The sequence below is a fragment of the Pempheris klunzingeri genome, chromosome 20, assembly GCF_042242105.1.
Source record: "Pempheris klunzingeri isolate RE-2024b chromosome 20, fPemKlu1.hap1, whole genome shotgun sequence".
Lineage (NCBI taxonomy): Eukaryota > Metazoa > Chordata > Actinopteri > Acropomatiformes > Pempheridae > Pempheris > Pempheris klunzingeri.
This window is the reverse complement of record NC_092031.1, coordinates 3,460,394-3,482,556: the sequence shown is the minus strand read 5'-3', so window position 1 is coordinate 3,482,556 and position 22,163 is coordinate 3,460,394. Positions and strand designations below refer to the sequence as shown.

At 40.0% G+C, this 22,163-nt stretch overlaps 2 protein-coding genes across 2 annotated transcripts; both read right to left on the bottom strand.

The window, feature by feature from the left end:
- Positions 1–3,062: 3,062 nt before the first annotated feature.
- Positions 3,063–14,368, bottom strand: osbpl7 (oxysterol binding protein-like 7). The gene is made up of 22 exons (XM_070851713.1): positions 14,237–14,368; positions 13,202–13,345; positions 13,062–13,115; positions 12,863–12,976; positions 12,621–12,773; positions 11,874–11,997; positions 11,299–11,417; positions 10,277–10,366; positions 9,998–10,021; positions 9,121–9,271; positions 8,600–8,697; positions 8,320–8,488; positions 7,729–7,875; positions 7,516–7,652; positions 6,691–6,828; positions 5,735–5,798; positions 5,535–5,613; positions 4,866–5,010; positions 4,625–4,775; positions 4,275–4,401; positions 3,827–3,949; positions 3,063–3,171 (listed from the first exon to the last, which is right to left on the bottom strand). The coding sequence occupies exons 1-22, from the start codon at positions 14,366–14,368 to the stop codon at positions 3,063–3,065; spliced, it is 2,592 nt and encodes an 863-aa protein (XP_070707814.1).
- A 4,319-nt stretch (positions 14,369–18,687) lies between these two features.
- mrpl10 (mitochondrial ribosomal protein L10) lies at positions 18,688–22,057 on the bottom strand. Its single transcript, XM_070852104.1, has 5 exons — positions 22,005–22,057; positions 21,610–21,779; positions 20,829–20,993; positions 20,087–20,231; positions 18,688–19,268 (listed from the first exon to the last, which is right to left on the bottom strand). The coding sequence occupies exons 1-5, from the start codon at positions 22,042–22,044 to the stop codon at positions 19,033–19,035; spliced, it is 756 nt and encodes a 251-aa protein (XP_070708205.1). The 5' UTR covers positions 22,045–22,057; the 3' UTR covers positions 18,688–19,032.
- Between the last annotated feature and the right edge of the window lie 106 nt (positions 22,058–22,163).

Sequence of the window (22,163 nt, the reverse complement as noted above, 5' to 3'; positions counted from 1 at the left end):
ACCTCCATGTTGGAAAAAGAAATCTACAGAAACAGTTAACTCAATTGATAAAATATGAAAAATCTAAATAATAAAATGAAGTTACAGGCTTTGTTTTTTGGTGTGATTGGGTTGTGTTGAGGGATTAGACTCCTGACCTCAGTATTTCTATATATTTCTAAAATCCTGGCTACAGCACATGTTTGCCTTATTAAAATTAAAAACACGTAGACACAAAATTTAAACTCTTGTCTGAGCCCGGCCTATTTTATACGGCTGTTGTTAAAGTCTGGGACTGGACACTGGAAGATAAAGACAATCACAAACAGGATGCATACTGTCTACAGCAAATGTAAAAGTCCTCCTCTGCAGCGAATGGTCTTAATGATGTTGATGCAAACAGGGTCAGACAGTTCGGTGCTTTACCTGAACCTTTAGATGACAAAGTTAAATGGTAATGGAATTAACTTTATGATAAAAACAAGATGGATATATTGTATGATCAACTGATTAAAAAATATGTATGTTGTTTGCGTAACATTTCCAAAAGATGTACTATTTAATGTTTATGTTGGCATCTGTCAGACAACAAGGTGAAGCCTCTTAATGTACCTTAATGAAGGCGTACAATGGACAATTCTTGTTTCAAGTGCAATTAAAAGAGAGTAAATTAGTTCAGAACTAATGGTTGCATTGCAAAAACAATGAGAGCAAAGATTTACACGATCACTGGCCTGTGGACGATGTCAGTTATTTATTTTTATGTGCTGTGGTTTTGTTACGTGGTTCACTCAAGTGATCCTGCACCTACATGCGCGTGCAAGATCTCATATCAAACAGCAGCAGAAAAAACGCTTTCAGACACCTCAGGAACGACCCCTGCTGGAAATCTCAGCTATAACAATCAGCCAATCCGTGACGTTAAACCTCTAATACCTCCATTTCCCGTGAGTCTGTGTTTCCCTTGAACACACGTTTCCCTCAGTAGGACAATAAGACTGTGTGCGAGAACTGTACTTCCAGAGATTTTACCTGTATGATATAGAAAAAAAAGGAGCGAAGAAGGGAGACCAGACAAGTCGAAGCAACAAGCATGTTCTTTTTTGTGTGTGATCCATGTGCACTGTTTATGTCGAGGGAGCAATAATCCTCCTTTGACCCTTTCATTAAGAGCTTATAAATTGTGATGCATAAACAAATAAGAGGTGAAGATTTCTGAGGGGGGGAAAAGTGTTATTTATTAAAAGGTGGCATAATTGTGTATTGTACTGTTGTTTTTTTATTCATGAAATTAAAGGTTACACATGACAAAGCTCGGCTGTTCCGATGTGCTCCTTTTATCTATTGATGCGAAAGCACCTTTTCAAAATGCTCCATGTCCGATTTGATGAAAAACTGTGTGAAAATTAATTTGTCTTATAATTTAAATAAAGCCATACTTACCATGCATATAGTAGTTTATCTACAATCAACTACAGTTAAAACAAATTAATTACTACCACTGATGAATAAAAACACAAATGCAGTGTCGACTGTTTAATGTACTGTATAAATACAGTATGTACATGTTTCCAACCAGCTGGATATTGTTTTTCACTATCAATGACATAAAAATACAGTATAATAGTGTCTCTCCTGTTACATATGTGTATATACTGAATTGTTTTTTTTTAAATAATCAGATAAAAACATTAAAATATTGCCAAACAGGCCAAACAGACACTGTTTTGAACTTCATCAATACAACATGAATTTATTCAGGTGAGTGCGCAATTTGACAACGATAATCTGCAATAATGGAATAGAAGAAAAAAATACGTGAACCTTAAGTTAAGATGGTTAACCTGGTAGCAAACAGCTGCTTATTACACATCCAGCTGTTTTGATGCATCATTATTATTATCAGAGCCGCAACTAATGATTATGTTTTTATTGACTGATCTGTTTAATCTCTCAATTATTCATTGATTTGTCTATAAAATGTCAAAATGTCTATAAAGTGTTTAAATATTGAGTTTTGTTTTTTTTTACAGAAAAAGCTGTTAAATCCTCACATTTCAGAGGAACCAGACGATTTTTGCTTAAAAATGACTAAAATGATAATCATTTATCCAAACAGTTGTCAATTTATTTACCCTCAATTGACTAATCATCATTTGAACTCATGTTTAAGTCCAATATTTACTCTCTTTTAGCTCTGTTTTTGGTCTCAACCAATTTGGGAGGGACATATCAGCTCTTTAGCTCCCGAATCCTGAAAATGTTCCCAAGATAGTCGAAAAAAAAACCACCACAAGAGCAGTGAGAGTAAAGTTAAACAATGAGATGATTATAAAGCTCCCTAAAGCCGAGAGCAGCTGCAGGTTCAGGTGATGATTCTCGATAGGTTCATCAATACAAATGACTCTCACATTGCCACATTCTCATCATAAAAATATTGATTATGCCGTCCTTTTCGTGCTGTCGTGGTGCATATTCCCAAATAAAATCACAATATATCAAATTACCACAAACCAACCGGTCCACTTGGTCATCCAGCCCCGACTGTAGCGTCGACTTCAGTGCATTTATACAGTCAAACAACTGATTCGCTCATTATAAACCACAGTAAAGTGGTTAAGAGGAGGACATGATTAGATTGAATGTTTACATTTAATACACTAGCATAGCAGGCATCCTACTAACCTGCAATTGTGACCATTTTAAAAAATGTTTTCATTTTTCTTTTCCAGTCATTTGGTCATTTCAAGATCTGCCAAGTGGGCATCGTGCATTCAGTCTTTCCGGCAGAAAACTCTCAAAGTCTCAAAAATATAAACGTCTGCATTGATTGAAGTAATCTAAAAAAGTTATAATGCATTATAAAATTAATCTTGATGAGAGAGTTTTCTCCTGTGGTACCTTGACCGGCGACTGTCTGGTTCCCATGAGCCAGTCATGGGCGCACAGAAGGAACGAGAAGAGACCAGCAGCACCATCTCCGCTCAATCAGAGCGGTTCATATATGCTGTCCAAATATCCACCCGATATCTTTCAATCTTTCTCTTGTTTGTTGTCTGCCGTTGCTCGTCGCCGTCGTCTCATCACCACAGAGTTATGTTTTCCACGTTAGCAAAGCCTGGATCCTCCCTGAGCCTCCAGTAAGTCCCGTTTGTCAGCCACACGTCCCGTCCACAGGAGTCTTTGGCTTTCCTGGAGAAGGAGAAGAAAAGAAGCGTCTAGACACTCGAGAAATCGCCATGATTCATATATTTGTGGGTTTTTTTTTTTCCTGTTGTGAAATTTCTGTGTCTAAATCTCCACAATATCAACAATTTCTAGCAAATGGTTGTTTTCAGCCACATCACCATCAATGGATTTATAACATGTAGCCGTAAGAATGTAAGCATACATAAAAGTGATCATTCCAGGCTCTTAATCAGAGAATTTGCTGCATTGGGTTTTGGGTTTGTTTAATGACATTTAATGAAGTAATCTACGGCTTGTGATGGTCATTTCTCACAGTTCTCTAATGGTCAGCTGAGAAAATAATCGCCAGATCAATCAGCAACAAAGATAATCTTTAGTTACAGCCCTAACTGAATATTTTACATTATGAGAGAATAAATAAATAATCAATACTTACTGTACATACTGTAAATATATAGACATATTCATGCAATAAAACATTTAACATTTAGTTTTAGTGATACATACAGTAAAGCATGATTATTTTACAGTCCATGATTCATCGTTAGTAAGACGGTTTAAAGGTTAGATGCAGCAAAAATTGTTAAACAGGTGATACAGGATGTAATAATTTGTTATCATCCTTCAATAACCAGGATTATTAAAGAGATGAACTTACTTGAAAAAACGTGGAATGTGCTCTTCACCCCTCTTGGCGAGCTCTTTCCTCCGCTCCCTCTGAAAGTCCTCTAGTTCATCTTTCTTTTTGTCTGCTTCATCCACATGTCCCTCCTCCAGCATCCTATGGAGAAAAATGAGAGGGTTTAAAATTTGGTTGTTGCACCGACCGCTGCAGCATTTGGTCTGGTTGGTGATCATAAGATTCCTTGGGCAGGTCTGCTGCTTCCTTTCCCACACCCACAAGTGTATTTCTGACATATAATATATGTTTTCGGGGAAAAAAGCTGGAAATTTGAAAGAGCAACAAGTTCAATCAATCCTGGTCAGAAGATAGTGGTAGTTATTTTCCTCTTGTTGGAGGAAATCCAGTAAATATGTCCTCTAGATGCAAAAAAGAAGAAAAGCCTTTGAGGTGTCTTTGCAGCAACATGTGCAGCTCTGCTCACCTTTGGTCTGGGCGCAGGCGGCTGTCGGTCGGAGGCAGGAGAGGCTTCAGGTCTGGGACGAGTTCATTCAGCTCCAAGGCGAAGGTGGAGAAGCCATAGTACAGCAGGTAATCCTTTGGCTGGGGATCTGTGGGGTGACAGAAGCCTCTAACGTGAGCCGCTGCACAAAGGTGACCCTTGGATTCATTAGCTGATTAGCAGTTTTGGCAACAAGGAGTGTTTGAACACTTGCATTTAAACCCTCTAAAGTAGAGTCTCAGCAATCAGCTTGGTAACATCAGCACATGAAAAACTTCAAGGACAAACAAGTTCGTAAATGAGTCTTGGATTTGTGACGATCGTGGACTCACTTGGCTTCCAGACACATTTCGGAGTGGGCAGAGTGTCACAGAAGATGCCTTCATGCCACAGACCTCCAAACCGGTGAATAACACTCCCGCTCTGGTCCACCACCGTGCCCTGCACCTCGTTCTTGTTCGTGTCTGAGCCCCAATAACGAGACTGCAGCGAGACAAAATGCAACGTAACCGCACACGGCCAAACTATTAAAGGAGAACAGGGCTGAGGAGCGCAGGAAGTCATTTCACTCACCTTGACGAAGGTAATCTTGCAGGTGCAGACGTTGCTATTGAGGTTGCGGATGGTGACCTCTCCATAATGCTCCAGGTAGCGCTGCTGACTGAGGACGTTATGGATGCAGGTCACCACTTTGTTCCACTCATAGTGGTCTCCATACCTGGAAAAAAAAGAAACATCAAAATTCAACTATTCAAAGAAAGAAAAGCCTGATTCTCTGATTTGAGCTTCTCTAATGTGAATGTGTGCAAGAATATCTTTGGGTATTACAAAACAAGCAATTTGAAGACATCAACTTTGGGTTTGGGGAAGTCGTGGCAGCAATTTTCCACAATTTTCTGACATTTTAAGAAAAAATCAACAATCTGCCCAGTGTTTTCTGTCTCTTTCTACACTGTTACATAAAAATCCCAAAAGATCATCATCAAATCATAAGTTGCTGCCTTAGATTCATTATTCTATTATTAATATATTAATTTTGAGGGATTTATTTTCTGCGCAGTGCCATAAAATCATGGACACGTTTTAAAGTCTGTCCTGTCTGTGTCATTTTAAAAGTGGAAATATTTATGGAAAGTGTTTCATGTCTCAAACAACTTCTGAAAACATGAGTTTCACTTACATTTAATGGCTGGTGTCTAAATTTAAAATGCGAATACAGATGGCCACATGGAGACTGTTTACCTTGGAAGAGTGACATTCACCATGCCAGTTGGCAGAATCTCCAGTGACTTCCCCCAGAATTTATTCTTCCATCGCTGGTCTGTTCAGGAATATAAACAGGATTTACATCTGATCAGTTTTTCCAATCAGCGATTTCCAAAGCAAAGCTGGAGGATAAGATAAGAAATCGAGAATGTGGTTTGACGAAGGAAGAGTCTCACCTTGCCAGAAGCAGAAGTTCTCGGACTCGGCGTGGCAGGCGGAGATGGGGGGATGGTGGCAGACCTGGTGAAGTATTAAGAGGTGAATTACTGACTCTGAAACTTTCAGATCAGCATGAAGAAGATTGAACGCTGATCCACGAAGGCCTTCAAGAGCTCACAAAAGGTTTAAATCCATTTTTTCACATATGTAGTAGTACTCCCCCACACTTCATCCCTGTGAGCTTAGATGCTTCTGACTGACTGAAATCATTAATTTAATTGATTTAGTTTGTAGCACCTGAAGAAAAGGCGTTCAGTCTTATGCCTTAAACACTGATTCTTCACAGCAGACAATTTTCTGCCTCTAAATAGGGTCGTGTTTACAGTTTTCACAATAAGAGGCCGTATGAACGCCCCTTCTCTTGTGGTACAGACACAACTTTAATTTTCTGAAAGCTCCAAGTTGTGACATTTTGCTGACATGGACGTTAATTATTTGGTGGTCGGTAAGTTAATATATCATAATTCATATAGTCTGAGGAAAATAATGGTCTTACATACACACATTTGCTGGCTAACTAAACTCAATAGCTTCTAGACGCCAACAGTGAGGAATCTTTTGGCGTCCATGTTGCCTTGTCATGACATAACAACATGACTTCCCACCACAAGTTATGGAGTTATTGGAGAATAAGATGGGATTCGTCTCTCTCCCTCTGACGGAAACGATGAAAACTATCTCTGTACACCATCAGTCATTCAAATCAAATTCCTCCCAATGTTATGTCACTCGTGTTTCACTCAGAAATACGTCACGATACGGAAGTCAGTTTCATCTGGACCTTAAAGGTTTTCATGGATATGAGACAAACAAGAAACTGACTAAGATATTTAATAATAAGAAGAAGAACTTTCAAGAAGCCCAAGGACACTTTACATAGAGATATAATTAGTTTGTGAAGCTCTTCTTCTACCTGCTCACTGATGAGGCGGAAGCCCCGGTCCTCTCTGATGCACTCGTAGGTCTCCCCCAGCACTGGGTTAAAGGGCTTATAGCGGTTTCTGAACGTCGCAGAGGAGTAACCTGAGATGGCGAAGGCAGCAATGTAAACCTGGAAGAGATCAAATACAACAGCTCACTTTGATTTGATGAGGAAAACAACAGTTAATTAGAGCTGTTTCGTATTAAGTTTGCTTCCTTGTAGTAGTTAGACAACAAAAATATATATACTGTATTTCTGATGACTGATGATTGGTAATGTTTCAATCCTATTCTTCGATCTGGTGTGTTGATATCAAGCTCACTTGAAGGTCTTTTATTGGTCTGAATGATGAATTTATTATCATTGTTTTATTTATTTTTTTTAAAAAGCATTTAATTTTCACATATCAGCACCCACATTGATCAAAAACCAAGCTTGTTATCAATACTTAATCAGACAACGGACGATATGATTATAAAGTGAATTCACTCATTCACTCATCATCTGACGAGAGTTGACCGACAAGACAATGTTGGAGGATTTGGTGTCAAAGTGAGAAGCAAAAGCAGCCACAGTATTTAGCAATATTTCAGATCTAAGGCTCAAACATTAAAGATCAAAGTAGGCTTTCTACTGAAAGTCGTCAAATAATTTCTTTTCTTGTAAAACGTTCAGTGTAATTTGTAACATTTATTTAATTTATCAACCATTTCCTCACTGTGTGCACAAATTTATCAGGGTTGCTACAACAAATCCGACTTTTACAGCGTCGACGTTGTTTCTTCTTCTTGTTTCTTTATGGCTGGTTTGTCTTACCATCCTCTGGTAGGGGTCTGATGTGTTGTTGGCAGCATCCAGCAGCTCACTGTACTCCAGCTCTTCACACAGCCTCTGCAGCAGGTTCACAGGCTCATTGAGAGGAGCAGGCATGGACACTCGAGCCAAGTCTTTACCTGAAGAACAACAGCACGTAAGCCTCAGAAAACTGTCAAAAAACACTTTGTGACTTATCAATAAAAGCCTCCTTGCCTATGTTATTGTAGAGGATAGCCATGAGGCCCACGTGGCTGTTGTCAGGACAGTGAGCGGGCAGTGTGATTCGCCGGCCGGTGCTCTTGGGAACAACGCTGTTAGGAGTCTTGGAAATGCTGGCACGGTACTTCCGGGTGGCTGATGCTGCAATGGTGGTGAAAGGAGATAATATTCAACACTCTGCTTTCTGTTTTTAGCAGCCGGGGGACAGGATAACCACAAGTCATTGCATTGACGAAGGCAGGGGAGAGCGGGGCTCGTTGCCTCATGTGTTGGTTCTTAGAGCCCAAACTGTTTTATCATGATGATATCAAACATTGGGCAAAAACATTTGGAGAAATTTAGTATTTCTTAATGGGTCAGAGACATTTTTCATGTTTGTTTTTTTTTGTAATAACAGTTTGTGGGCGATTGAGCATTTCATAAACAAACATTTATTTAAAAAAGGCAGCAGCTTTCATTTCGGTCCACTTTGAGATGCTACCTAAACCTTTGTCAGGAGGTCAGGTGGTGGTTGTCCCACCTGTGACATCCATTAGATGCTTCATGATGAGTAAAACATGTCCCCTTTTCTATACATGTACCCACCGTGTCCTTCCTCTGGCTCAGAGTTGGTGGTGCTTCCATCACTAAGCCCCGATTCATCAGACACCTCAGAGGAGCTCCCGCACAGGATGTCATCGCTGGCGTCAAAATACTCAGCAGCCGAATCTGCTACTGAAGGAGGCCCGTGGGACGAACGCCTCACCGGTGCAGGCTAACGGCGGAGGAAGAGGAGGAGAAAGAGGAAGGAACAAAGAAAATCTACCATCAAAAACCACAAGGGAGTCCAGTCCTGTCCAGGTGACAGGTGCAGAATGAATCTTACCTCTGCTAATGTGCGGACGTTGTTAGTTTCCCAGACTTCCTGCAGCTTCTGCCTCTCCTGGGTCAGAGTTTCATGCACATTCTTCAGGGAGCCGAGCACTGAGGAGCATTAAGAAGTGACAGATTTCTTTGAATATACATTTTCCCTCTTGTATAATCTCTGCAGACTTCCTCTGATTTTTGATTCTGTGTGCATTTCATCCACCTGCAATACGTAAGGATGAATGTACAGCGAGGCAGTAAAAGAAACCCTGGCAGGGTGAGGCTGTACATTATTATTACACAACTTTGTACTAAAGAAATTAATAATTTGACATAAAGTGTTGATGTAAAAATTATTTTCTTGATTGAAAACAGATTTTATTGCTAGTTTGTTATGATTTTACAGCTGCTCATCCAGATCTATCTGCTATTCAGAAATAGCAAACCATAAAATACTGCATCAGTAATAAAGCCAGGTAATGACACCTCTGTCTACCTGTGTTTGTGTATACTGTACATGCATGTGTCTGTTTTTCTGACCTCGTAGCGACATGGCGCAGATGTCCTGCTGGATTTTCTTGCCCTCGGGCGATATGGTAGGAGGAGGGGACAGCTGGGAGTAGACATAGTCAGGGATGGAGGGGACGGATGTACCGAGGTGAGCCGAGCTGCCCAGGTGACTGGAGGACAGCTATGAGGTGAACAGAGGAGGACTGAAGACAATCAGCTAAAAAAGATCCCATAAATCCAGCTAGCTGTTCAGTGTTTTAGCTAAACTAAGCTAACCGGCTGCTGGCGGCAGCTTCATACTTACCGAGTGAAATTCATCAACATGAAAATATTAGCAAATAAGCACATTTCCCAAAATGTCAAACATCCTTTTAACAGAAATCCCTGACAGTTATTTCTGCTCTGAGGCTTATTGGATCCCTGGTGTGATTGTAATTGTTTTATCATTTAATGTTTCATGCCCGTGATTATCCTGGTGAATTAAATCAGTGACACTAATCTGACCAAAATGGAAATGGTAATGATAATCACTGTCATTAGTTGCACCTGTGGGTTTCCTGCTGTGACGTCCAGCAGTACTCTGGTTTCTAAAGCAGCACTGAAAACTACTGGTCTAGCTCCTAAACTAAATGCTGGTTTACGTTATTGATCTATAAATGTGCCCATTCTACAATCAAACATTTCAGACATTGCTTCGCTCGGTTCTGTGAGAAAAACAAGATATTCAAGTGTAATATAAATTCTGGATGTTGAATAAAACACTTTTTTTAAGGCATCTAATACAAATACACCAGCCTGAGCTTATTTGGTGCAATTAATAAAACAAATTTACCATTTCAACCTAAAAACAACACATTAATTCATCATTCAGGATGATTGTTTCATGTTGTGCCCGTTGCCAACTTACCGATTTAGTAATCCCACGAATAGGCTTTGGATTAGAGAAAGACCCCAAAGTGTTACTGGAGGGTTGGGATGTCAAATACTTAAACCCAATATGTTGTAAAGATTACCAATAATAAGACTTCATGTATGATTTCAATCAAAAACTAAGTAGTATTTCAAATTAACTTGGTTAATTATGGTTAATTAGGGTTAGGGTTAATTAATAATGGTTGAATCAACATAGAAATCAATGTGAAACAACATCAGGAGGATAAATAAAATAAAAACAGACCATTCTTACCATTCCCAGGGCCTCCACTCTGGACAGCGTGCGAGAGTGGCCCCACATCTTCCCCGACCTCGGCTTCTTCGGCTTCTCAAGCGAAAGATTCTGAACCACAAAAGAGAAAAGAACAGAATTACTGGCGCACAGTCGAACCGTCAGGCTGCAGTTTACATCCACGTCGGTCCAGAGTCGAGATTAGCGTCGCCAACTCGGTATCAAATGTGAAAAATTATGGTCACAATCTTGTTTTCTGTTCCCGAGTTATGAATAACCAGAAAAGTGTTTTTGTGCCAGTGAAGTCGACCTTTGACCTTTTGAACAATAAATGTCATCACTTCATTATTTCATCCAATTAGACATTTGTGGGATTTTTTGTCATAATTAGCGAATTAATTCTTGAGTTATGTCCAAAATTGTGCTTCATTACAAAAAAGAAATAAACCATATATTAGCGTGACTCAGTCTAATTCTTGAAAATGCCCATTTAAGCTATAAAGCCCAAGTATTTAAAACAAGCTTTCAATAAAACTCCATATTTCATGTTCATCAGCTCAAACTAAACACTAAAAACCTTCTTTTTTTAACGACAGAATAAAATTCAATTCAGTTCAGTCATTTTATTGCCATAAGTGCAGATAAAAAACAAGTTTCACCGCACAATGAAATTCTTGCTTTGCCCTTTTTCCTTCAATGTCACGCCAGGATTAAAAAAAATAGACAGATGAATAGATAAATAGAAAAAGAAAGAGATAAATAAACTAAGTTGGTAAGAAAAACTGCTGACTGCAGTCATTATTATGTCTTATTAGATTTATTATTTATCGTTTATTTTGTTTAAGGGTCTGATTTGTTTTACTTCAAGTCCTGAAATGTTTTTAATCCTGCTTTGACCATGTAAATCACTTTATAACTTATAAATAAAGCTTGTTATCATTATTATTATTGTTAATTAAGCACAGTGTAATTTAACTATGGAGCTACTTTTCATTAGCTAGCCTACAAACACGGAGTGATTGGGTCTAAAAGCTAAAGTCTACCTGTATGCTGATGATGCGCCTCAGGTCTCCGTTAGTGAAAGCCTGGCCCGCCTCCAAGGTCTGCAGCCTCTGGATCAAGCGGTTTAGCTCAGAAAGGTCCAAATGGCAGCGATTCAGCTCTGGAAGAACACATGAGAGACGCTAATTAATTAATCCGATAAGAGTCCTGTGGGCACGATCACATTTTACAGTGAAAAAAGGAGGGTTGGCTGTATTACTGTGGGTGCAGTTACAGGAAGAAGAGTTTATGGATACTTTTACACATCCAGATATCGTGAATCTGTGCCTTTCAAAACTAATTTATCCATCTAATTTATGTACATCTAACTTTCTTAGCAGTGTTTCAGTGTTTCAGGGTGGGATTCTTCTTTAAAAGAGCACCAGTGATGGACAGTTAAAGTTAAATTATAAATATAAGAAATCACTGCAGCAGAAACAGATCGTTTCTGTTCCATGCACTCTTCGTCTTTGCCCTTTAATTCTGGTTCAGACTATTCAGACCTTAATCAATGTGTTTCTTCACGAGGCTCTTTGTGAATATTGCGTCCTTGCGTTTGCTAAAACACGATAAATACCTTGAACGCAGGACTCGCTGTCGTGACTTTGCTGCAGCCAGGCAGACACTTTGCTGTTCACGCCGGTGTTAGCTGAGGGCAGCATCCCCGATGCTGCAGCTGAATCCGCCAAGCCTGCAGAGCTCTGGTGACGTGAACACACACAGAGGAAGTTAATCTAAGACTCACCTGTAAAGATTATTGTGTTAGGTTTTCACTTTGTTGTTAATTTCAGGATTTCTAAAGTTAAATTTAAGACTTTATAGGACCATTTAAAAACCACTGTGGGAGCAATTTAAGACCAATTTCTTCTCCATACTGACAAAAAGTAGGATGTGAAAGGGTATGAAGGAAAGTCAGAGTCACATTCAGCTGTATGCAAGTGTGTGTACACGAGAACTAGACTACAACTAGGCTTCCTCCGTTTTCTTTACGGTGGCTTTATGTTTTTCTGACATCCACAACGGTTTTCTTGCCAGTGAGGTTTACATTTGTTATTTTCTACAAGCCTCCACCAAGAACCACACACGCTGCACTCATCCATACAAGACGAAGGTTAAAAAAAACCTTTTAAAATGATTATTTCTAGAAGTTTTTTTGATGAGAGGAGACATGCACACTGTCACGATGCACTTAGCTGGGTGTGCTTTGTTTTGTACTTTTGACACATTTAGAAGTAAAAAGTAACACAAACTTCATAAACCAATCAATTTCAACACCTTTAAGACATTTTAAAGCCTGAAATTCAGATTATTGGGTTTTAATCACCAGATCTCCATTTCTCTGGGCTTGTAGCGCCGCGCTGCCATGCGACAAATTCAGGAGGAAGCCGCCGTGAAGATGAGCCGCCTCATTCTTCTTGTACAAGCGGTGGGCTTGTAGCTTGGTCACCCAAATGTAGAAGAGTTCATGACTCTTTGCCTTGAAGAGACAAGGAAAGTCTTTTTAATCTGAGGGCACTCTATTTATTTGTTAGACAGATAGCGGCAGCATTTGAAGACTAAATTCACCTTCACATGATAGAGAATGTCGCCTGCATCCAAGTCAACCCGATTTGATTTCTTGTTTATCGACATGACAGCCAGGCTGACATCCAGGGAGCCCTGCACTCTTCCCCTGGAGACCTGCAACGGAAAAGAAGATACGTTTAAGTGTCTCCAAATCCAGCAGGAGAAAAATCCTGTTTTAGAATTTTTAACGTTCACTTACATCTTGTTGGTTTTTAGAGTAGCGTAAGATCCCTGCTTCCAAGACGAAGTAACGCTGGACAAGAGATCAAACATCATCTTTTATTCATGAAGTCAGCATCTTGACATCTAAGAGGGATGAACAGAGGGCAGATTTCTCACCTTGTGCCACCCCTTCAGCGGCCACTTCCTCCTCTTGAGAAGATATCCCTCACAGATACCCGGGGTGGTCACATCGTGCGGATTATCGCCTCCCGTGTGCATCTCTACGTGAACGTCATCGATCACCTCCCAGTCTTTGATAATCTACGGAAAAAACATCGACTCTGAGGTGACTTTGCTACGTTCGGTTTTGAAAACCAACAACAGCAAATGCAACAGATTGTGTGAAGTGAGTCACAGTTTTCTTCTCTTTTGATCAACTGATCAATTGATCAGCAAAACCGTGAAATATTCTGGTGTACAGAAGGTCATTTTATTCCTATAGTTTAACCGCTGTCTTGTCTTTAAATTCTTATTTTTACTTGTGTGATTTTCCTCTTTTTATATGTTGTTTAAGTGCTATTGAGCAGATTAATGTGCAACTACATTATATTTACACTGTCAAAGATTATGTGATTAAATTTATGTTTAAGTCTTTAAAATGTGGAAATATTTTAATTATGGAATTATTTTTTTTAAATAATGTATGTTTAACTAATACTGTTGTTATTTATTCAGTGATAATTCATGGATAATGGAGCCTTTATTCATTTTTATTTTCAGTGAACTTTATATATTGACAGTGAAAACAGAGAACACTTTGAGTATGTTCTCTATGTGTCTTATTAAAATCAACGACAAAAACTCTAAAGCCTCTACAACATGTGGGAAAAATGCATTTTACTTTACTTTACTGAAAATGATTTCAGATGTTTAAAGCGAAAACAAAATATTTTAATACGTTTTTTAAGTTTTTGTGACTGCGTCCATGTTTGTTTTTGATCTTAAGTATTCAGATTAGATTACTTGATATGTATTTCATTACTGACTACATTTCAAACCTGTGTGGTTACTTCATCAGTAACCAAAGCCTCTCAGTGCCAAAAACAAACACCTAAAGTGACGACAAAGGTCAGTCATTATTCTAGACCTCCTCCTGGTGACGGAGTGGAGGAAGGAAGAGGTGGAGAAGTCTGACCTGACACGAAGCCTCACCTGTCTGGAGTGGCGGGACGACACTGTGCTGCTGCTCCGGGAGTGCGATGGTTTGTTCCACGACGGTGAGGACTTCTCCAGGCCGCTCGCCAGCGACTGGCTGCGGTTGAGTGAAGACCCGTATGAATCCATTTCAGAGCGCAGACCTCAGACTCCACTCCCTGTTACGATCGGCTGGTTGTTGAGAGAGATCTGCTGCAGTCTGCCAAAAGCCCCCTGTAAGGTCAGGATCAGCAGGTTAGACAATGAGAGGATTCAAATATTCTTGTTGTCTGAAGTAGGGCAGCAAGTAATTCATATTTTGATTACTCTGAATTTAATCTAAATTTAGAGCTTATTATTATTATATTTCCATTTCTGACAACATTTTGGACACATGAAACACATAAAAACATCAAGTATCATAAATTGAACTACCAAGTACTTTAGGAAGTGATCTATAATATTATAGAACTTCAATATTTAGTACTTTAATCTTTGTATCAATAACAATGATCCAGTAACACTAACAGGAGCCATTCTACCTACATTTACAGTATTTGTACTGTGTTTTACTGCTAATTATATCGTTAAGTAAATGATGTGAATACTAAATGGTGTGATGTGACTAACCCATGGCTAAAAATACAAAGATTTTTCCAAAAAATTGAAATTTGAGCATCCACACTTCCATTGCAGCTGGTCAAACTGCAACTCCTGATGATGAAGATCATGTGATGTGATCAAAAGCTCCACAATATCTACACAATGCACATCGTAGTGAGATTGTTTTGATTAAGATATTCAATTTGCAAAGTTATAAAGTCATGAAAAGCCCGTTTAAGGAGCTGGAATCCCGATGAATGACTTTTCACCATGAGTCTCCCTCCCTCTAAAATGTTAGACGTGTTACGTTTGATGTCGTCCTTCACGGAGGGCCGTGTGAGGACCCATGAGGACGAGGCAGCTCCGCGAGCAAAAAAACACAGAGAACGTGTTCGACGGGCTCAACAGAGCAGGAGACGAGATGTAATCCAGTTACCTAACAGAGGTGGGAGCTGAGCTCTCGGTTCATGTGGTGCCATTAATGCTGCCTGGATACACGTCGTATATCCTGGATCCTCGTCTAGATCACTGTGGATGTTAAAGTCCCCGACGCTGAGCGCTTCACTGAACTAAACACTGAACGTTCAAACCAAATTCAGACAACTGATGTGACATTTTATGCTCTATATTTCCAAATGAATGAGGCTTGTTTGTGATGTATGTGATGCTTTTCCTTTGGCATATCTTTGAGGGAAAAACAGGAGAGAAGTCTCTTTTCATCTTGTGGCTGCAGGATGTGTCACAGAATAATCTGATAATCTTCGAGCTCTTGAACATAAGTGGGGGTGCTTTAAAAAAAAAAAAAGACATAAACACCCTGTAGCATGCTCCTACCCAGCAGCCCTGCAATATATACTAGTTTTTGAGGGTTATAATGTTCAATTTTTGTGTCAAAGAAGTGCTGATTCAACTCTACGGCTGTTTCCGAGGTCATATTTTGTGGTGCAACATATTGGCATGTTCATGTTGTTTTGAGACCTTTGTTTATGTAAATATCGTCCTTTTTCAGGCCAAAATACTGATGATGTATTTAGTAATTTAGGCCCTTGTTTCACCAGTTATACAGCATGACAAACAAACCCAAGTGAGAGGAGCTTCGTCACACTGGACACTGCATGATCTGCACATGCTGGTACAGCAGCTACAGTATGTGACGGCCGGTACCGCCTGCAGAGAGAGGATTACCAACCTCTGCTTAATTGGTTTTTCAGGGGATGTTTTTAGCTACTTGTCACTCGGGTATGGACAAACACGATCCCGAGGCAGAGAGCAAAACATAAACAGTGCACAGATGCTGACTACAATCAAAGTGCTTGAAATTACCAGATTAGATTAATCGAAAAGTATAATAATAATAATAATTTCCTTTGTTTTTATGGCACTTTTTAAAAACCTTTTACTTCTTTGTAGATGTAGAAACATAAAACATGCAGCTGGTGCCTCCATGAGAACACGTAGCGACCACATTTTGTTTGCATGGAGAAAACGCAGCACACATCATGCAGCTGCAGCATTTCCAGTGTGCTTCGCTCAGACTTTAGTCAACAATAAACTCTGTATTTGCGATCACCATCAGTCTGCAGAGTGCAAAGAATCCCTGTGAACTTTGACACAGTGAGAATATAGGCCATCTCGGTGGACACACAATGACTGCCGTATTACATCCAAATCGATATCCCTCTAAATCTGAGCAGGAGCAGCCTGGCTCGCTGTTACGTAAGAGCAGCAGAGGATGACAGTAACTGACCTCGGTGATGAAAGCATGCGCTGGAAACAGGATGAAAGGATTTGCAAGTTTCTGAGCTTGCTTAGTCAAGGAAGAACGCAAAGGAATATTCACCAGGTTAAAAAAATTATTTTGATCTCATTGGATGGCAGCCAAGAGTTTCTGTCTCCACAAGGCTTTAGGAGGAGTTTCTGCAAAAATAATCTATTGAAAATTTGTCATTTATGGCCCACAACCACTTTCAAACACATTTAAAGGCCAAACAGACAAATAATTCTTGGTCAGAATGAACTTTTCCTCGTGTCTGACCCACAGGAGAGGAGATATGTACGTGCATATCGATTAATAAGTGGCATCATGAGTTCATTATATGAAAATGGAAGCCAAAGCAAAGGATGCATCATATCAGGGGATGGGGTTAAAATGCCAGGATTATAACAGCCATAATCTCATTTTTGGACTTAAAACTACAGCCAGTGAAGGTTGAAATATTCATGAATGAGAGCGACTCCATATGCAGCACAAACACTTTAAATAAACTAAGTCTGAATGTTTATAATCCAAAATCTGAGGGGGGCAATGTGAGTAATTTACATCTAAATGTGTGATTGTTAGCAGAAAGTAGATGTCTGTCACACACACACACACACACACACACACACACTCTGCATTTGTTTTGACAGGAAGCAGCTGATCTGAGATATGTGAGTGAAAATGCTTCAGTCTGATTATACACAAGTCCTTCAGGAGAACTATTCAGGGCTGTGCAGGCTCTTATCTAAAGCCCATTAAGAAGTCATTGTGCCAGCATTTCACCCTTTAAGGTGTATTTTAGCTACATGAACAGAGGCCTTGATGTGTTCCTGAAGGTGATTACTGGATGTTACATGTAAAAGCTAAATTACATTAAACATCTTAATGAGTTTGGCAGCAATTTTGCTTCAGAACTGAAGCCAAACTCATGTATTTCACATTCATGTTGTCTAAGAATGGTTATGTTTAAAGTCTTACCTGAAATTCACCCCCGACTCTCATCATCTGTCGCGGTCCCCTGCGCCTGATAAATCCAACAAGTGTCTCATCTGGCGGTTAAGTAACTGCGGAAAATCACCATGTCGACCAAGAAAACGCTTTTCCATCGAACACCGCTGAAAAAAAGAAGTCAAACTACAGGTTATCTCCGCAGATAATCACTAATTCCGTTCACATAATCTCACCGACCGAGTCCTCTCAGTCGGTGGGTGACACGAGCTCCCTCCAAATCCAAGGAGAGCTGTGCGTCGCAGGGCGCGCGCCCCGTGCGTAATGTGTCCTGGGCATTATCCGCATTAGCTGGAATTACTCAGAGCGTCTAGCAGGGATGCAGTGGAGGGTAAATCATCGAGCCAACCTCCACTAAAGTGTACACTCAGAGGGTACTCCGTTTCAAGCGTTAGGCAAAGAGTACGAGCTTTAACATCCTGGTGGAAAGTGGTGGGATCCATAAAATATTAGTATTTTCAGTAGAAAGTTTCTTCTATGTATTAATAAACTTCTGAAAACACCAATATTTATCCATATGGGTTCTTTTTTGGGAAATATTCACTACAAGTGGTAATTTAGCCTAAATTTAACTTTATATCGACAGTATGTAAACGGTGCTGGCAGCTCCTCCTGGTCAGCAGCTCCAATCATCAATATTCTGATAAATATCAATAATATCAAAGCATATTCAGCCATTTTAATCTGTCATTAGTAATTCTATGTGCCTTTAGTTTAGTTTCTGAGTCTAGATGTGTTTTTAAAACATCCTCTCTTTTGCAGAGGAGTGGGCTGCTGGAGTGAGTGTCTGAGTAACGTCCAAAGACCGGCCATTATAGACTAACTGACCCAGATTAACATGCAGTAATCTGCAGATTAACTATCAGGGTCTGTGACCACTTGTGTTTACTTTGGCTGGAGTGGTTTTCATGATGCCACTTATGCCTTACAACACTCCAGCTGGCACTCTGCTGAATTACTGTACGTGTCAACTGGCCAAAGCAAATGTAAAGATGATGAATTCAGAAAAAACTAAATAAATTAAAAATCAATTCATGTCTGACAAATCCTGCAAGACTTGCATCCAAAAAACAAGAGACGCAGCAACAGATTGTGTTGACATAGTTTATTTATTATCCTCAAATAAAGGAATTGCTTGAAATGTCTGCAGCATTGTCCATCCAAGACTTCGGAAGAGACTTGAGAAGCGCTGAAAACAGTCAAGTCTGCAGCCTGCTTCGTTCTCAGCAGCCACAGTTCTCCTTTGGGTGGATGCACGTTGTATAGTGTAGTTTAATTTAGCACCAACTGAGCTGCTCCACTCTAATTTTCATGAATTTCCTGTTTTCCAGAGTTTAGTTTCTGAATAACATTACATTTTAAAGTATGCGTCCAACCCAACTCTTCCTCGTCGCTCCAAGCAGCTGGAAATCTGCAAACAGTCCCTGTGATGTCCCCTGAAGCTCTACGTGGCCTCTGCTTTAGGAGCTGCCTCTGTGCTGTCGTCCGCGCTCTGCTGTTTGATGTACTGTCCGAGCAGGGCGGACAGATGGGCCGAGTGGTGCTGCAGCATGGAGGCCGTGTGGGAGGTCAGCATCGTCAGGCCGCTGACCAGCTCGCCATGGACAACGGTCATTGACGGCAGTTTAGAGTAGCTCAGCACCCCCTGTGCACTCAGCAGCGTGTTGTTTATACAGGCTCCTGATGAGAGATGAGCAGTGGAGTGAGTCAGCCACAGTTAAATAAGTTTCTTATTTAAATTAATGAATGACAAACAAGAGTCTTCTCCCATCACATTGCATATAACCTGTATTGAGATCCACATGTCCAGCATGTTGGATTTATGCTAGTTTTGATATTAAATCTGCCTTTTAATCTTATTCTAATGGACTAAAATGATTAATACACTGACCGAATGGCTGAAAAATAATGATATGATGACGACGACGACAAAGTTAAATTAACTACTGCTTCTCTAAAGTGAGAATTTGCTGCTCTCTGTCATTCTAAATTCAGAATCTTTGATCACTGTCTGACATCATTAATTTGGTCTCTAGTGATTTCAGATATCTATATAAAGATATTTGGACGGTGGCTGAGTGCTCGACGCACTGTAACTCAAGAAAACACGCACAAATAGACAAAACAAGGAAAAAAACAAACTAACAACACAGAAAAATGCTGCAAAGTGAGAAAACATCAGCAAATACAGACACACAAGTAGCACAAACAAAGGAAACTGTTTGCGGGGGAGAATAAAAAGTGATGAACATGAATGGGACATGCTTGTTGTTGCCATTGTTTGTGACTGATGACACTACTGAAGTCAGCTATCCATCAGTGGAAAATGAGCTAAAATGGTTTTTTTTTGTGGGACAACAGGAGTCACAATCATGTTTTTGTGTAAATCAATTTCCTGAGGATTTCTACGGTCCATGTGTGATCTCTGTCAGCAAACATAAAAAAAAAAAAAGATCATTCTTAAAAAGCAGACATGCAGACACAGAAGATAAACCTACCCAGGAGCGTCATCTGGGGGCTGGCCCTCAGAGTCGACAGCATCTCCTTCGCCTTCGGCTCTTTGCTAACAAACAGAACTGTGGGGCCGATGAACAGAGGAGCCATGTTGGAGTAAACACTGTTACTCAGGAACGACCGCGTCACCTGTAGAAAACAGCATGATGGAAAATTAGAATAGTCCTTAATGATCCTAAAAGGTGAAATTTAGTTTAAAAAATTATATATACAAAGGAGAATTATGACACTAACTCACATGTAACATCCCATGATAAACAAAATAATAATAGCTACAGGTTAAACATGGAAGTCCTTTCTGACAGCAGAGATTAGCTGCATTAGCGATGAGCCAGCAACTCCTGTGCTCTGTGCACTAAATTAGTGTTTTTATCAATGGAGTCTGGTGGCTTTGAAGAAAGTGACATAACTGCTTAATTTCTTAATTTCTGGTTAAACAAAAAGGATCTCACAGGTCTACCTCTGTAAGGATCCTTTACATAATGTTGTCAGACACTTAGAATAGACACGGCTGCCCCAAAGGAGTTTGAAAGTTCTCCTTTAAAGGCACCGTCCGTGAACCGATCCGCAGGCTGAGATCTTTGTTGCATGTTTTTCCTCAACTCTCTCTCCCCTAATATCCCACCACCTCTCTGCTGCCACTGTCTAATAAAGCCATTGAACTCACTGTCACAATACTCATGCTTTGAAAACTTCCACAAGAATACAAACAATGTCAGCTTTTACCTGGTTGGGGAAGAATTTGACGGTGATGCCATGTTTGGAAAGTCTGTGCTTAAGAAACATCATGTCTTCAGCATTGCTGTTGTTGTTCTGGACCACAGCGACCATCTTAAAGTCCTGGAACACTTTCTTCAAATCCCTCTTCAGGATTAACATCAAAGCGTTATCCTGACACGACAAAAGAGATGAGTTTGATTCACAGAGAAGTGGAAGTAGAGCTACTAACCTTCAGTTTAATCAAGAAAAATAGATCACAAAACTACTTTTTCAGATACCGTAGTTTGAGGAATTAAACATTTTTTCTACAAAATCCGACAAAAGAAGCTGAAATTAACAAGCACTGAACGAGAGCTATGCTTAGATTAAATACAAAAGCCAGAAGTTTGCAAAGTTACGTTATATTTCCTGATGAATGACTAAGCAAAGAGGAATACCACTGTGACCAGTCATTTGATGCACCAGCCCTATTTACTGATACGCACACAAGTTATACTGAAACAAATAATTCCACAGAAACTGATTTATTTGGAGACAATGAAACATGGAGATATAAATAATATACATTATAAGTCAAAAGGTATGTGGACACTTCAGGTCACATACATCATCCTCTCATCAACTCATGCTTTTGGTGAATGCTGCTCAGAAATCCTATATGGGTGTAATGTTTTGGTGTCTGCATGATGTGCAGCTCTGGAAACTCACTAATAATTTCATATATTGGCTCTTGGCCTTTCGTGGCAGAGACAGGGTGAGAAGGGGGTGAGTAGGGGGTGAGTGTTACCTCCTGGACTCTCTTGTTTTGGGATGGATACGCGCCTGTAGGAGCAACCCGTGCAGGAGGCATGTACTGTGTGACAGCCACGAGCTTATGTTTGAGGATGTGCATCGGTTTCCTGTGTCGAGTCACAGCCTTGGAGCCGTGTCGGACACTCTGTGTCAGGGGAAGCCATCCTGAAAGACACAGAGTCTGTTTAAAACACCTGATCAACTACCTGCTGACGTTCAGCTAGCTGCGCTGAGGCTGCTGTGCTAACACCGGCTAGCTGATCTGATCAAACTAAAACATACTACGAGCTTAACTAGTTCTAGACAAGACAGGAAAAGACAGGAAACAAAGTACGTACTCGTTACAGACACATAACTAATGATAGAAACGAAGTGTTGGCTGTACATTACCTTGTTTCGGTATTAATTTTACACACAAGGTCGCCGCCATCTCTAACAGGAAGTTGTGAGGCAGGAAGTGACGACAGCAATAATGCTGCGTTCAGGACATATTGAGAGAAAAATAATCATATCGTTGATGCTGAGCCGTTTTATCCTGTTAGCCACATA